The sequence below is a fragment of the Chelon labrosus genome (assembly GCF_963514085.1).
Source record: "Chelon labrosus genome assembly, chromosome: 16".
Classification (NCBI taxonomy): Eukaryota; Metazoa; Chordata; class Actinopteri; order Mugiliformes; family Mugilidae; genus Chelon; species Chelon labrosus.
The window spans coordinates 3,941,230-3,955,100 of record NC_140349.1 but is presented as its reverse complement, the minus strand read 5'-3'; the positions used below and the strand labels follow the sequence as shown (position 1 = coordinate 3,955,100).

General features: G+C 39.3%; 2 protein-coding genes across 2 annotated transcripts; both read right to left on the bottom strand.

Annotated features, from left to right (window-relative positions):
* Window positions 1-5,245: 5,245 nt before the first annotated feature.
* LOC311500955 (major histocompatibility complex class I-related gene protein-like) lies at window positions 5,246-7,834 on the bottom strand (the record flags this gene model as incomplete). Its single annotated transcript, XM_084562590.1, has 7 exons — window positions 5,246-5,340; window positions 5,477-5,494; window positions 5,604-5,705; window positions 5,886-6,206; window positions 6,298-6,573; window positions 7,000-7,266; window positions 7,786-7,834. 7 exons carry the CDS (start codon window positions 7,832-7,834, stop codon window positions 5,246-5,248), a joined length of 1,128 nt encoding a protein of 375 aa, XP_084418716.1.
* Window positions 7,835-9,986: 2,152 nt separating this feature from the next.
* Window positions 9,987-13,353, bottom strand: LOC311501361 (class I histocompatibility antigen, F10 alpha chain-like). The gene is made up of 6 exons (XM_084563124.1): window positions 13,344-13,353; window positions 11,551-11,599; window positions 11,003-11,323; window positions 10,726-10,827; window positions 10,599-10,616; window positions 9,987-10,417 (listed from the first exon to the last, which is right to left on the bottom strand). Exons 2-6 carry the CDS (start codon window positions 11,573-11,575, stop codon window positions 10,335-10,337), a joined length of 549 nt encoding a protein of 182 aa, XP_084419250.1. The 5' UTR covers window positions 11,576-11,599; window positions 13,344-13,353; the 3' UTR covers window positions 9,987-10,334.
* Between the last annotated feature and the right edge of the window lie 518 nt (window positions 13,354-13,871).

Sequence of the window (13,871 nt, the reverse complement as noted above, 5' to 3'; positions counted from 1 at the left end):
ATTGCATGAGGTTTTAGTGCATGTTTAAATTTAGCTTCAGGTTTGCACTCTGGACAAATTCATCATCTCTGCTCATTTGATTCTCTCACCTTTCTTCTTTTTGTAGACAAAAAATCCAATGGCAGCAATGAGGACGAGAACAAGAACAACCACTGCAGCAGTGATGGGGATGGTCGTGTCGGAGGATGTCTCTGCTCAGAAAACAAGAAAGATTAATGTATGGAGCCACAATGTCAACTTTGAAGCAATTAAAAAAACATTAATACCAGAATGAATTAAATAAATAAATTTGTGGATGTTATTTGTGTTTCTCACCATCATAATTCTTTTCTCTGTTGGTTTTGATCTGTTCTTCATCCAGTTTGGTGATGATGTCGTCCTCCACACCAGAGAGTTTGAAATATCTTAATGAATATGTTTGAAATGCACACGTCATCTAATGTAGGGTCCATGTGACATCCTGTCTGGTCTAATCTAGGACTAAAATAAATATAAGAAAAAACTAAGTCCAGTAACATACCTCCAGTTTGGTTTGAGTGTTGCATAAAGCCGGCTATTTGATGTTTGAGGGTCTGATTATAATAGTTCAGGCAGCTCTGAACAGCCAGATCCCATTGTTGTGGATATTCTTCAATTAATTCTCTCATCATCTCTTGTCTGGGTTCTGGTACTTCCATGGTGCTGTCGTAGTAAACCATGATAACACTGTCAAGACTTCCTACACCCATGACGTCAGGGACCCCAGAAGACATTGTGAAATACGACATCAAAGAGTGTTTCTCTGCAGGGAAAACAGAACTTAAATCATTTAGATGCATCATTTTATAACATTATTCAATTGTCCCTGCTACAACATTTTTATTTTTGCTCAATCTCTGCACTCCAGAGCAAACAGAATTGATTTATTAGTTGTGTCCTGTTGAACATTCGATGTATTTCCTACCAAAATGAGTTTTAACAGCATTATGATAGTACACACCTTATGATGGAATTAGAATGTGTTTTAATATCTTAATGAATATGTCTGAAAAGCCACTTTGACAATGAACACATCATCTAGGCCAGTGTTTTTCAACCACTGTGCCGCGGCACACTAGTGTGCCGTGAGAGATCGTCAGGTGTGCCCTGGGAAATTATCCAATTTCACCTAATGGTCTAAAAAACATTTGAAAAGAATTAATTATTACCTGCAAATAATATGCCATTGTCAAGTGTCTGTGTATATATATATAGACTTTTTTCTTTGTGTTTATTTGATTTCTTTTCAAGACAATTTCACAAGAATGACTTTATATTGTTAATATTGGCGACAGAGTTTCATTTTTTTAACGTTTTCGGTTGGTGGTGTGCCTTGTGATTTTTTCAATGAAAAAAATGTACCTTGGCTCAAGAAAGGTTGAAAAACACTGCTATAACCAAACCTGTACTGTATGGTGTGCTGATACCAAAACAAGATGATGATAATGTACTTGGCTGGTACTGTTTTTTTTCAGTCTACATTGTGTCATAATTCATTGATTTACATAAAGACAACAGGCTGTAAAACAAGGATTAAAGAAACTGTTCTTCAATAACACTTTAACTCCTCAGTCCACACAAATTGGTTGTTTCAACTCAGACCAGACACTGTGAATCTCTTTGACGCAATATGTAAATATTTTCTGTACATAACATATTTGTCTGCCGTATTCTTTTCTATTGTTTTTTTGTATCTTTTGCATCTTGCACTGTTGTTTCCTGCCGCTGTAACACCCTAATTTCCCCACGGGGATGAATAAAGTCTTATCTTCATTTCAAATACAAAACATACAATGACTGGTCAGTCTTGCCTTTTGTGTGAAAATGCCCAGTCCATGAAACAACATCCACTAATCAAACAAATCCCTGACAAGGTTTCAATTGTTCTTACCTGAATGAGCGACAGGGAATAAAATGAGCAGAAGAACAAACTCCTTCATCTTTGAGCCAGATGATTCCTGTGTGATCAATGCTGGAGCTGGATGTACGAAACTGTGTCAGAGTAGAAATCACAACAAGGATTACTGTAATAAAATCTGATAACAAGGTCAAAGAGCGAGACCTCAGCAGCTGATCAGCCAATGATAAAGACGTAGGAACGTCACATGACACATTAGTTTGAATATTATATTAAGGGAAAAAGGGTGACTATACAAACAATGCAATGATGACACAGTTCTCCTGTCTCTGCTGTCGGGCCCCTCACAACACCACGGATCAACTCTTCAGGAGTTTGTAGAGTGGTGTGATAGAACTGAACAAAACCAAAGAGATGGTGGTGACCTTCTCCAAGAAACAGAGGGATCTGGCTACAGCAGTCACCACCATCATTCATGGGAAGACAGTCGAGCTAGTTGAGGAGTTCAGATATCTGGCACCATCTTGGCGACCTGCTGAAATTCTCCTCCAACACACAAGAGACTCTCGGGAGGGGTCAGCAACGGCAATACCTCCTTATGAAACTCAGATCCTTTGGAGTCAGCAAAGACATTCTACTTTTTATTACGGTTTCACTGAAAGCACCATTATTTTCTCTATCAATCTCCAGAACTAAAACCGACTGCAGAGCACTGTTTCAGTTTGCTCTAAGATCATTGGCCCGTCTGTCAGAACACTGAGCATAGCAGGCAAGATCACCAAAGACCCCTCACACGTCCTCCACTCAGCATTTGAGTGGCTTGCCTGCAGAACTCAGAGGAGGAAGGCCTTCGTTGCTCCTCCTGTTGGAATTAATTGTTCTTTATTATCTCTGCAATAACATGTAAATATATAATGCCTGTAATTCATGTTTACACTTGCACTTTAATTCATACACTGCCTGGCGAAAAAAACTGCATGGGTGATTATCTTTCAGCTGGCAACAAGTTATTTAACACCAACTGATGCAATGAGTAGCTTCTCATTTCTGAAACAACCATGTCTAAAGACACATCCTGTGGTCGTGGAGAAGATGTTAGTCTGTTTGAGAAGGGTCAAATCATTGGCATGCATCAAGCAGAGAAAACATCCAAGGAGACTGAAGAAACTACTAAAACTGGGTTAAGAACTGTCCAACGCATTATTAAAAACTGGAAGGATAGTGGAGAACCATCAGGGTAAGAAGAGAGGCAGATGAAGTGATGCACCCATCATGCCTAGTGTCTACTGTACAAGCCTGTGGGGGCAGTGCTATGATCTAGGGTTGCTGCAGTTGCTCAGGTCTAGGTTCAGCAACATTATGTGTCCAAAGAATGAGGTCAGCTGACTACCTGAATATACTGAATGACCAGGTTATTCCATCAATGGATCATATTCCAAGATGACAATGTCAGGATTCATGGGGCTCAGATTGTGAAAGAGTGGTTCAGGGAGCATGAGACATCATTTTCACACATGGATTGGTCACCACAGAGTCCAAATAAAGGTTTCTGAATGCCCTCTGACAGGTGCAGATAAATCTACCTTTTTAGCTTTTAGAAATAAATGTACAAGAAATAGAACAGAACAAAAGGGAAAATGACTGAAAAGGTTAAGGCAGCAGTAGGAAAATCACAGTTGTATCCCTGAACGACTCAAAGGACACTTTGAACCCTTGGACCTGGACCAGAAGAAGTGTTTGTGTCGTTTCTGTTTCTTGGATTTCCTCTTCCTTCTTTTTCCATAATTCTTTCTCTACCTGACACTGATAATACTGATACTACTGTTAAGGATCACTGTCTTCCATTTATCCTAAAGAACACCTTCTGTGTTAGAATGCTTAATTCCAAGGATTTACTTCTATGTCTTTCTCCATAAACCTTCAGACCTAAATGAGCAGTGAAACTGACACAACTTGTTCTAAAAGTCTGAAACGCTCCTGGAACACAGTAAAATATTATGTCAGCACAAATTATAGAGACAGTATAGAGAAATTAGAGCGATGGATATTGTTTCACTGATGATGTTCCAACACCATTGTACGTTTGCTTTACTGTTACCTTATTATTGTCTCTTCTGGAAGTGAAGAGCAGCCTCTGTGGTTTGTTGTTGCAGAGCCTCAGAGTCGTCAGTAGAAATCTGTAGAAACTGGGAATCTAACAGCTAACACCACCTGGTCCTGTCTCAGTCTTCTTACAGTAGAAACAGTAGAATCAACATCTTCCAGATCTAAAACTTCCTTTGTACATTTTCCTCACCACTCCTCTCTATAACTTCACTGTTGTATTGTTCTCTGTCTGTTGACGTTAGTCCAGTGGTTAATCATTAGTTTGTTCCTTCTCATGTTTACTGACATTTCTCCTTCCACTAGATGGAGCTGACTCCTCAACATTGAGCTTGTCCTTAAATTCTATCTGACTGAGCCATGAATCACACTGTACTGTAATGAAGTACAGACATAATCACTATTACTGTACACCATCAGCCATAACATTATGACTAATATCGTGTAGGTCTCCCTTGTGGTGACTCATCAGAGAATGGACATGGTCCTTCTGAGGGTGTCCTGTGGTGTCTGGCAACAGGATGTTGTTAGTGGGGGGGGGCCTTTGAGAGGAGGGTCCTCTGTGGATCATCCCACAGATACTTGATCAGTTTGGGATCTAGTGAATTTGGAGGCCAGGTCAACACCTTGTGCTGTTCTTCATGTTTTTTTTTTTTTAGTTTTTCCTAAAGTGTTTTTGTGTGTGTGTGTCTGTGTCAGGCTGCATCCTGCTGGGGATGGCTGCTGCCATCAAGGAGTGTCATTGCTATGGGGTGGGGGTGCCTGGTCTGGTCTAGGTGGGTGCTACATGTAGTAACATCAGGTAATAATTAATTAATTAATAAAATTGTAATACTACTTCTACTAAAGTCATGGTCTATCTCTTCTATCTTCTTTTTTCCTAAACTGCTATACTAACTGTCCTTTTTTGTTTATTTCTTTAATAATTCATGGTTCTTCACTGGAAATGTGCAACTGAAGGACAAACAAACGTCAAATTGAATTATCAATGTAATCTACTGAGAAATAAAAATACATTTTACTTGGATATCTGAGGAATTATTTTAATTATTAAGGACAACAACAAAAGATATGATTTTAAACAAAAAAAGTTGATACAACAAGAACTATACAAAAATGTACAGTAAAAAAAGAATAATAATAATAATGTCTCAGCTTTTCTTACTTCATAGAAAGATGCCAGGAAAATTAATTTTCACCCTCCAGTATTGTCCTTGCAGTAGTAATGTTTTTTACAGTAAAGAAAAATATCCGCCTTTGCTCTGATTAAGTGGAGCTGTGACCTCTGGACTTCACTGTGGACTGGGTGTCGTCTTTGTGTGGATTCAGTCCCTTGGTGAGTTCAGGGCTGTTGTCCCGAGCTGTAAGGTTCAGAGAAACATTCGATTACTAATATTGAACTGGAGATACATGTACTGTATATTTAAAAATACAAACAGTCCACAGAGTACATGTCAGATTGTGAGGAGGGAAAAAAAGAAAACTAATTCTACTTACGAGACGCTGGGGAGTTAACTAAAATAAAAAGGAAAGTTTTCAGTGTCACAGTTAAAAATGGGGAAACATCATCATCTCCAGTTCATCTCAGTCTGAATAAATTCATCAACTCTTTAGATTCTCTCACCTTTCTTCTTTTTGTAAACAGTAAATCCTACGACAGCAACGAGGACGAGAACAAGAGCAACTACTGCAGCAGTGATGGGGATGATAGTGTCAGAGGGTTTCTCTGCTCAGAAAATAAACAACATGTGAAGATAGAGAAGGTTAAGAAAATGAGTACAGATAATCTGGCATCAGTTATTACATGCAGCAGTGACAGTTCACACATTCAGAAGAAAAAACGAAAAACTATATTATTAATGATAATTTGAAAAATTAACATGTGTATGTCATTTCTGTTTCTTACTTTCAGAATTTTTTTTTTTTCTCACGATTCCAATCTGTTCTTGATCCAGTTTGGTGATGATGTCGTCCTCCACACCAGAGAGATGAAACACACAGTCGTACCTCCTCCAGTCTTCAGGTGAGACTGATGCAATGTTCAGGTCAACATTCATCTGGAAGGATCCATCATGGTTGGGGAGGATCTCTCCTTGTTCCACTCCTTCATGAATCTCCTCTCCATCTTTCCTCCAGAACATCATGGCTCTGTCAGGGTAGAAACCTGTAGCGTGGCAGCTGACTGGAGAGGAGGGAGTCTTCTGGAGGAGAGACACTGAGGGGAGGTCTGGAGAGAGACACATATATTGGAAGGGGAAGAATGAAGAGATTGATTGTGAAGGACACAGAAAATTGATATTGGAAAAACCTGAGTCTACCTTTTCTCTGCAGATAGTTCTTCCCATAGTTCAAATACTCCTTCAACCACAGAGGGCAAAAGATGGTGAAGAAATGTTTGCTTAACTGCAATCGAGCATTGTCTTTATCCCACTTTTGTTTGAACGTGGCAGCCTGCTCTGTGTACTGCCATGTCAGTGACTTCAAGTCCAGAGATATGAATTCTTCGCCTTCATAACCAAACCGCTGATGTCCACTAGACTCCCCTGTGTCATTATTCCATTCACAGGTGGAAATCTCCTGGAAGATGTGAACACCTGGAAGAGAGAGACGGAGACGGTGGTAAACCAACGAGACTGCAGCAAAATAGGCAATTATCTGCTGGTATCTCTACCACACAATGACCCTCAGACCCTCTCTGATGAGTTTAGATTACAATCAGAAATCATACAGTTAAAACCAAGATTAACACCAAGATCTGGAAGGTTGAAACTGATGCTATAAATCAGTGTTTTCAATGCTTCAGCTTTCAGATTCACAAGCTGCAGCATGTAGTCACAAGGTGTACACAAGTTTAGTCTGTCCACCAGTGAATATATTCATTCATTCATTCATTCATCTTCTGTACCCGCTTGTTCCTGTGAAGGGTCGCGGGCTCTGCTGGAGCCTATCCCAGCTGTCATCACAGGGCTCCAGTGAATATGTGCATGTAATAAATTGATGAAAAGTACAAATAAGTATACCTGTAGTGTGGTTAAAGTGCTGCTTAAAATCTTCCATGTCTGATTTTAAACTCTGGTAGGCGTACAGGCATGTCTGAACATGCCACTCCAGGTGCTGAGGTTCCTCCTCCATTAGTTTTTTGATCCACTGCTGTCTGGGTTCTGCGGTCTTACCGTTGCTGTCGCAGTAACCCACGTTTACTCCATCCAACTTGGAAACGGCCACAAACTCAGGGAAGGTTTGGAGCCCAGAGGATGCAGTGAGGAAATATGTCAGAGAGTGTTTCACTGTTGGACAGAAAGAGGGTTTTAAATTCATGAGTAACGGTCTTTAAAAATAGATTTATTATTATTATTATGAATTAAACCCCTTGGTGTTCCGATGGCCTGTGTCTTAGTGTACATAAAGACGTGCATAAAAGCAGCTTTTCTTTGAGATGTTGAATGTTCTAGTTCTCTTTGGTGTTATTGTGGCAAAACGGACTGATAAGAGGAAATACGTGCTCAAGGAAGCCTTGGAGGAATCTTTACACCCAAGATTATGACTGAACAAGGGTCTCCAATGGCACACTGTTGGTACACCTGGTGCTATCCTTAGAAAACAAACGTGTAAAATACTAATTTCTTCAGTATTATTGTCAAATTTGAAATGGCACTAGGTAATCCTACTTTTCAGTGTATGTAAATTCAAATACAAAACATACAACGACTGGTCAGTCTTGCCTTTTGTGTGAAAATGCCCAACGTGGCCATGAAACAACATCCACTAACCAAACAAATCCCTGACAAGGTTTCAGTTGTTCTTACCTGAATGAGCGACAGGGAATGAAATGAGCAGAAGAACAAACTCCTTCATCTTTGTGCCAGGTGATTCCTGTGTGATCAATGCTGGAGCTGGGTGCATGAAACTGTGTCAGAGTGGAAATCACAACGAGGATAACTGTAATAAAATCTGATAACAAGGTCAATGAGCGAGACCTCAGCAGCTGATCAGCCAATGATAAAGATGGAGGAACGTCACATGACACGTTGGTTTGGATGTTAAATGAAGAGTGAATGAAGATTAAATGAACGCGATTGTTACTTTCCCTGGTAATTAGTTACTTTTATAGTGGAGTAATACAGTTACTAACTCAGTTAAGGTTTTGGGAGAAAACTAATAACTATAACTAATTACTTTTTAAAAGTAACGTGCCCAACACCGAGCGGAAGAATCACAGCTCTTGCAGGGTGGTGCACGTCATCCACGGTGATAGGGTCAGCCGTAGGGTCTGGGCTGTCGCTCATTACTCTCTCTGATTATTCTCCAGCACACATACAATCACAGCACATTCACACCTCCCCACCCCCCACCACACAAACACACTCAGACAACCGAAAGCAGCAGGAGGAGAATCACATTTTTATGCCTGAACGACTTTGAACCCTTGGACCTGGACCAAAAGAAGTGTTTGTGTGTCGTTTCTGTTTCTTGGATTTCCTCTTCCTTTTTTTTCCATAATTCTTTCTCTACCTGACACTGATAATACTGATACTACTGTTAAGGATCACTGTCTTCCATTTATCCTAAAGAACAGAATGCTTAATTCCAAGGATTTACTTCTATGTCTTTCTCCATAAACCTTCAGACCTAAATGAGCAGTGAAACAGACACACCTTGTTCTAAAAGTCTGAAACGCTCCTGGAACACAGTAAAATATTATGTCAACACAAATTAAAAAATTGAATTGAATTGATTTATTTAAACTCGAAAAATCATTGAGGGCTTAGCCCTCATTTACAATGATGTCGAGTAAACACACATATAACACATATACAATATCATGAAAACTAGTAATTAAAAACAAGGGCATGAAAATACAAAATGATCTTTAAGCATGACTTTAAAATTATCAAGAGAAACAAATGAATCAAGTTTAAGGCTGAGTTGCAGGGTATTCCAAGATGAGGGAGCACAATAACTAAAAGCAGTTTTACCAAGCTCAGTGCGCACATGTGGAACTTGCAGCAATAACCTGCTATTCCGAGTTTGGTAGGGGTTGGAATACCCAACTAAAAGGGAAGAAATATACATAGGGAGCTTTCCGGTTAAGGCCTTATAAATAAACAAAAAGAAATGCATATCCCTTCTATGAGATAAGGAAGGCCACCCAACTTTTTCATATAAAATGCAATGATGAGTACTGTAAGCATCATCTGTGATAAACCTAAGAGCTGAATGATAAACAGTGTCAAGAGCTTTAAGAGTAGTGACAGAGGCATGCCTGTAAATCACATCTCCATAGTCCAGAGAAGAAAGAAAAATAAAGACGGTATACAGAAATTAGAGCTATGGATATTGTTTCACTGATGATGTTCCAACACTATTTTATGTTTGCTTTACTGTTACCTTATTATTGTCTCTGGAAGTAAAGATCAGCCTCTGTGGCTTGTTGTTGCAGAGCCTCAGAGTCGTCAGTAGAAATCTGTAGAAACTGGGAATCTAACAGCTAACACCACCTGGTCCTGTCTCAGTCCTCTTACAGTAGAAACAGTAGAATCAACATCTTCCAGATCTAAAACTTCCTTTGTACCCTTTTCTCACCACTCCTCTGTATAACTTCACTGTTGTATTGTTCTCTGTCTGTTGACGTTGGTCCAGTGGTTAATCATTAGTTTGTTCCTTCTCATGTTTACTGACATCTCTCCTTCCACTAGATGGAGCTGACTCCTCAACATTGAGCTTGTCCTTAAATTCTGTAATCAAATACAGACATAATCACTATTACTTTACACCGATCAGCCATAACATTATGACTATATTGTGTAGTTCTCCCTTGTGGTGACATCATCAGAGAATGGACATGGGCTTTCTGAAGGTGTCCTGTGGTGTCTGGTGTCTCAGTGGCCATGCAGTAATGAATAAAATTGTACTGCTACTACTGCTGCAGTCATGGTCTATCTTTTCTATCTTCTTTTTTTCCTAAACTGCTATACTAACTGTCCTTCTTTGTTTATTTCTTTAATAATTCATGGTTCTTCACTGTAAATGTACAACTGAAGAACAAACAAAGTCGTCAAATTTAATTACCAATGTAACCTACTGAGAAATAAAAATACATTTTACTTGGATATCTGAGGAATTGTTTTAATTATTAAAGGACAACAACAAAAGATATGATTTTAAACAAAAAAAGTTGATATAACAAGAATTGTAGAAAAACGTACAGTAAAAGAAGAATAATAGTAAAACAGTGCAAAAAGTGTCCCAGCTTTTCTTACTGATCTTCACAGAAAAATGAATTTTCACCCTCCAGTATTGTCCTTGCAGTAGAAATGTTTTTAACGGTAAAGAAAAATGGCTGCCTTTGCTCTGATCAAGTGGAGTTGTGAATTCTTGGCTGGGTGTCGTCTTTGTCTGGTTTCAGTCTCTCAGTGAGTTCAGTGCTGTTGTCTGGAGCTGTAAGGTTGAACAAAACATTTAGATTACTAATCCTGAACCGGAGATACATGTACTGTATATTTCAAAATACAAACATATTCTGAGCAATATTGAATAATCCAATAAAAGATTGTGTTCAGTCCACAGAGTACATGTCAGATTGTGAGGAGGGAAAAAAAAGAAAACTAATTCTACTTACGAGATGCTGGGGAGTTAGCTGAAATAAAAAGGAAAGTTTTCAGTGTCACAGTTAAAAATGGGGAAACATCATCATCTCCAGTTCATCTCAGTCTGAATAAATTCATCAACTCTTTAGATTCTCTCACCTTTCTTCTTTTTGTAAACAGTAAATCCTACGACAGCAACGAGGACGAGAACAAGAGCAACTACTGCAGCAGTGATGGGGATGATAGTGTCAGAGGGTTTCTCTGCTCAGAAGATAAACAACATGTGAAGATAGAGAAGGTTAAGAAAATGAGTACAGATAATCTGGCATCAGTTATTACATGCAGCAGTGACAGTTCACACATTCAGAAGAAAAAGGGAAAAACAATATTATTAATGACAATTGACGAACATGTGTATGTCATTCATGTTTCTTACCTTCATTTTTAATTTTCCCCCAGTTGGTTCTGATCTGTTCTTCATCCAGTTTGGTGATGATGTCGTCCTCCACACCAGAGAGATGAAACACACAGTCGTACCTCCTCCAGTCTTCAGGTGAGACTGATGAAATGTCCAGGTCAACATTCATCTGGAAGGATCCATCATGGTTGGGGAGGATCTCTCCATGTTCCACTCCTTCATGAATCTCCTCTCCATCTTTCCTCCAGAACATCATGGCTCTGTCAGGGTAGAAACCTGTAGCGTGGCAGCTGACTGGAGAGGAGGGAGTCTTCTGGAGGAGAGACACTGAGGGGAGTACTGGAAAGAAATGTTGTAAGAGAAGGGACACAGGTAATGCTCACACACAGACACCAATCAGACCTGGTACTGAAAACTTATCATGGACTCTCTAGAACTTTAGGTAAAGTACCTCTGTTTTTTGTGTCTTTGTTCTTATAAACTATTCTCATAATATGTAATGTAAAGTGTAGTATATCAGCTTAAATTAATAATATTGTGTGCCTGATACACTAATGTGATTCTACCTGTTCTCAGCAGAGAGCTCTTCATATAGTCCAGGTACTTCTTCAGATACTGTAGACAAATGGTGGTGTAGAAGTTTACCCAATACTTAATGTCGTCTTTATTCATGTCCCACTCCTGTTTGATGAGAAAAGCCTGGGGACTTGCAGGGATCCATGTGTGTGTCTTCACATCAAATTTCAGTAATTCTTCTCCATCAAAAGCACTTGATCTAAAAAAAATCACCCTGTAAAGTATCATCATCCCATTCACATCCACCCACTCTCTGAATAGTGTGGGCACCTGGAGGAAAACAATTTATTTACACTTTAGATGTTAGTGTAAGAAATAGTTGCACAGTTTTACACATAATAGCCTATCCTAGGATACAGGTAGGTGTCACATGTCAAATGTTTGGCTAGCTGTCATTGTTGTAGACATTTTGTCCTTGTCTATACATATATATATAGCTAGCAACTATATACATGCGACCCTTAACAGGAATAAGCGGGTATAGAAGATGAATGAATATGACTGCCAATTTTGCAAGTTTCCCCCCTTATAAAGAATGGAGAGGTCTGTAATTTTCATCATAGGTACACTTCAACTGTGAAAGACAGAATCTAAAAGTAAAATCCATAAAATCACATTGTATGGTTTTTAAATAATTAATTTGTATTTTACTGCATGAAATAAGTATTTGATCACCTACCAACCAGCAAGGATTCTGGCTCTCACACACCTGTTAGTTTGTCTCTAAGAACCCCTCCTATCCTCCACTCATTACCTGTATTAACTGCACCAGTTTGAACTCATTATCTGTATAAAAGACACCTGTCCACACTCACAATCAATCAGACTCCAACCTCTCCACCAAGGCCAAGACCAAAGAGCCGTCTAAGGACCCCAGTGACAAAATTGTAGACCTGTACGAGGCTGGGATCGGCTACAGGACAATAGGCAAGCAGCTTGGTGAGAAGGCAACAACTGTTGGCGCAAATATTAGCAAATGGAAGAAACTCAAGATGACTGTCAGTCTCCCTCGGACTGGGGCTCCATGCAAGATCTCGCCTTGTGGAGTGTCAATGATCATGATAAAACTGAGGGATCAGCCCAGAACTACAAAGGAGGACCTGGTCTATGACCTGAAGAGAGATGGGACCACAGTCTCAATGGTTACCATTAGTAACACACTACGCCGTCATGGATTAAAATCCTGCAGCACATGCAAGGTCCTCCTGCTCAAGCCAGCACATGTCCATCTGGATGATCCAGAGGAGGCATGGGAGAAGGTCATGTGGTCAGATGAGACCAAAAGTAAACTTTTTGGTATAAACTCCACTCGCTGTGTTTGGAGGAAGAAGGAGGATGAGTACGATCCCAGCCTAGTCAGTCTCTAGACTTGAACCCAATAGAAAATCCTTTAGGGAGCTGAAACTCTGTGTTGCAGAGGAGTGGGCCAAAATCCTTGCTGCAGTGTGTGCAAACCTGGTCAAGAACTATAGGAAACGTTTGATCTCTGTAATTGGTTTTTGTACCAAATATTAAGTTCTGTTTTTCTAGTGTATCAAATACTTACTTTATGCAATATAATGCAAATTAATTATTTAAAAATCATACAATGTGATTTTCTAGATTTTTGTTTTAGATTCTGTCTCTCACAGTTGAAGTGTACCTACGATGAAAATTACAAACTTCCCCATTCTTAGGAGAAGGGGGAAACTTGCAAAATTGGCGGTGTATCAAATACTTATATTCCCCACTGTATGTGTATATATATATATATAAAACTGTTATTTAGAAAATTAAAAAGTACCTCCGCTTTGGTTTAATTGCAGCATTACAGTAGATAATTGGCGTTGGATGATCTGCGCATAATATCCACAGGCTTGGGTGTACCAGTCTAAGTGGTGAGGCTCATCTTTTATTAATTTGTTCACCCATTCCCTTTTGGGTTCTAATTTTTTGTTGCTGCTGTTACAGAACATTATCTCATTGTCATCCACATGCACAACAGCTGTTGGAAAAGTTTGGGCTCCAGTGGACGCAGTGAATAAAAACTTCAGGTTGTGTTTCACTGTGAGACAAAAAAGGATAACACTGATGAGACACACCTACAAAACTGGTTGTGTTGGAATTTGCTGACAGATACAAACTCAAATAACTCATTGGTTAAAATAATAAAAAGTAATAAACAGTATACACATTTGTAAATGTATTTAAGCTCACCTGAAGATGACACTTGACAAAAAAAGAGCAACAGAAATAATTTCATCCTGCCGATTCTTGACGAAGAACTGAGCAGAGGCAACTGGTGTCGACTTTTCCTTCAGTCCAGACCTGT

Excerpts from the sequence above, each read along its gene's own strand:
- LOC311501361 (XM_084563124.1), bottom strand. The coding sequence starts at position 11,575 with ATGAAGAGCTCTCTGCTGAGAACAG. Across the intron at positions 11,324-11,550 it reads GAGCTCTCTGCTGAGAACAG|TACTCCCCTCAGTGTCTCTC; the intron begins GTAGAATCACAT and ends ATTTCTTTCCAG. Across the intron at positions 10,828-11,002 it reads GGGGAAAATTAAAAATGAAG|AGAAACCCTCTGACACTATC; the intron begins GTAAGAAACATG and ends TCTTCTGAGCAG.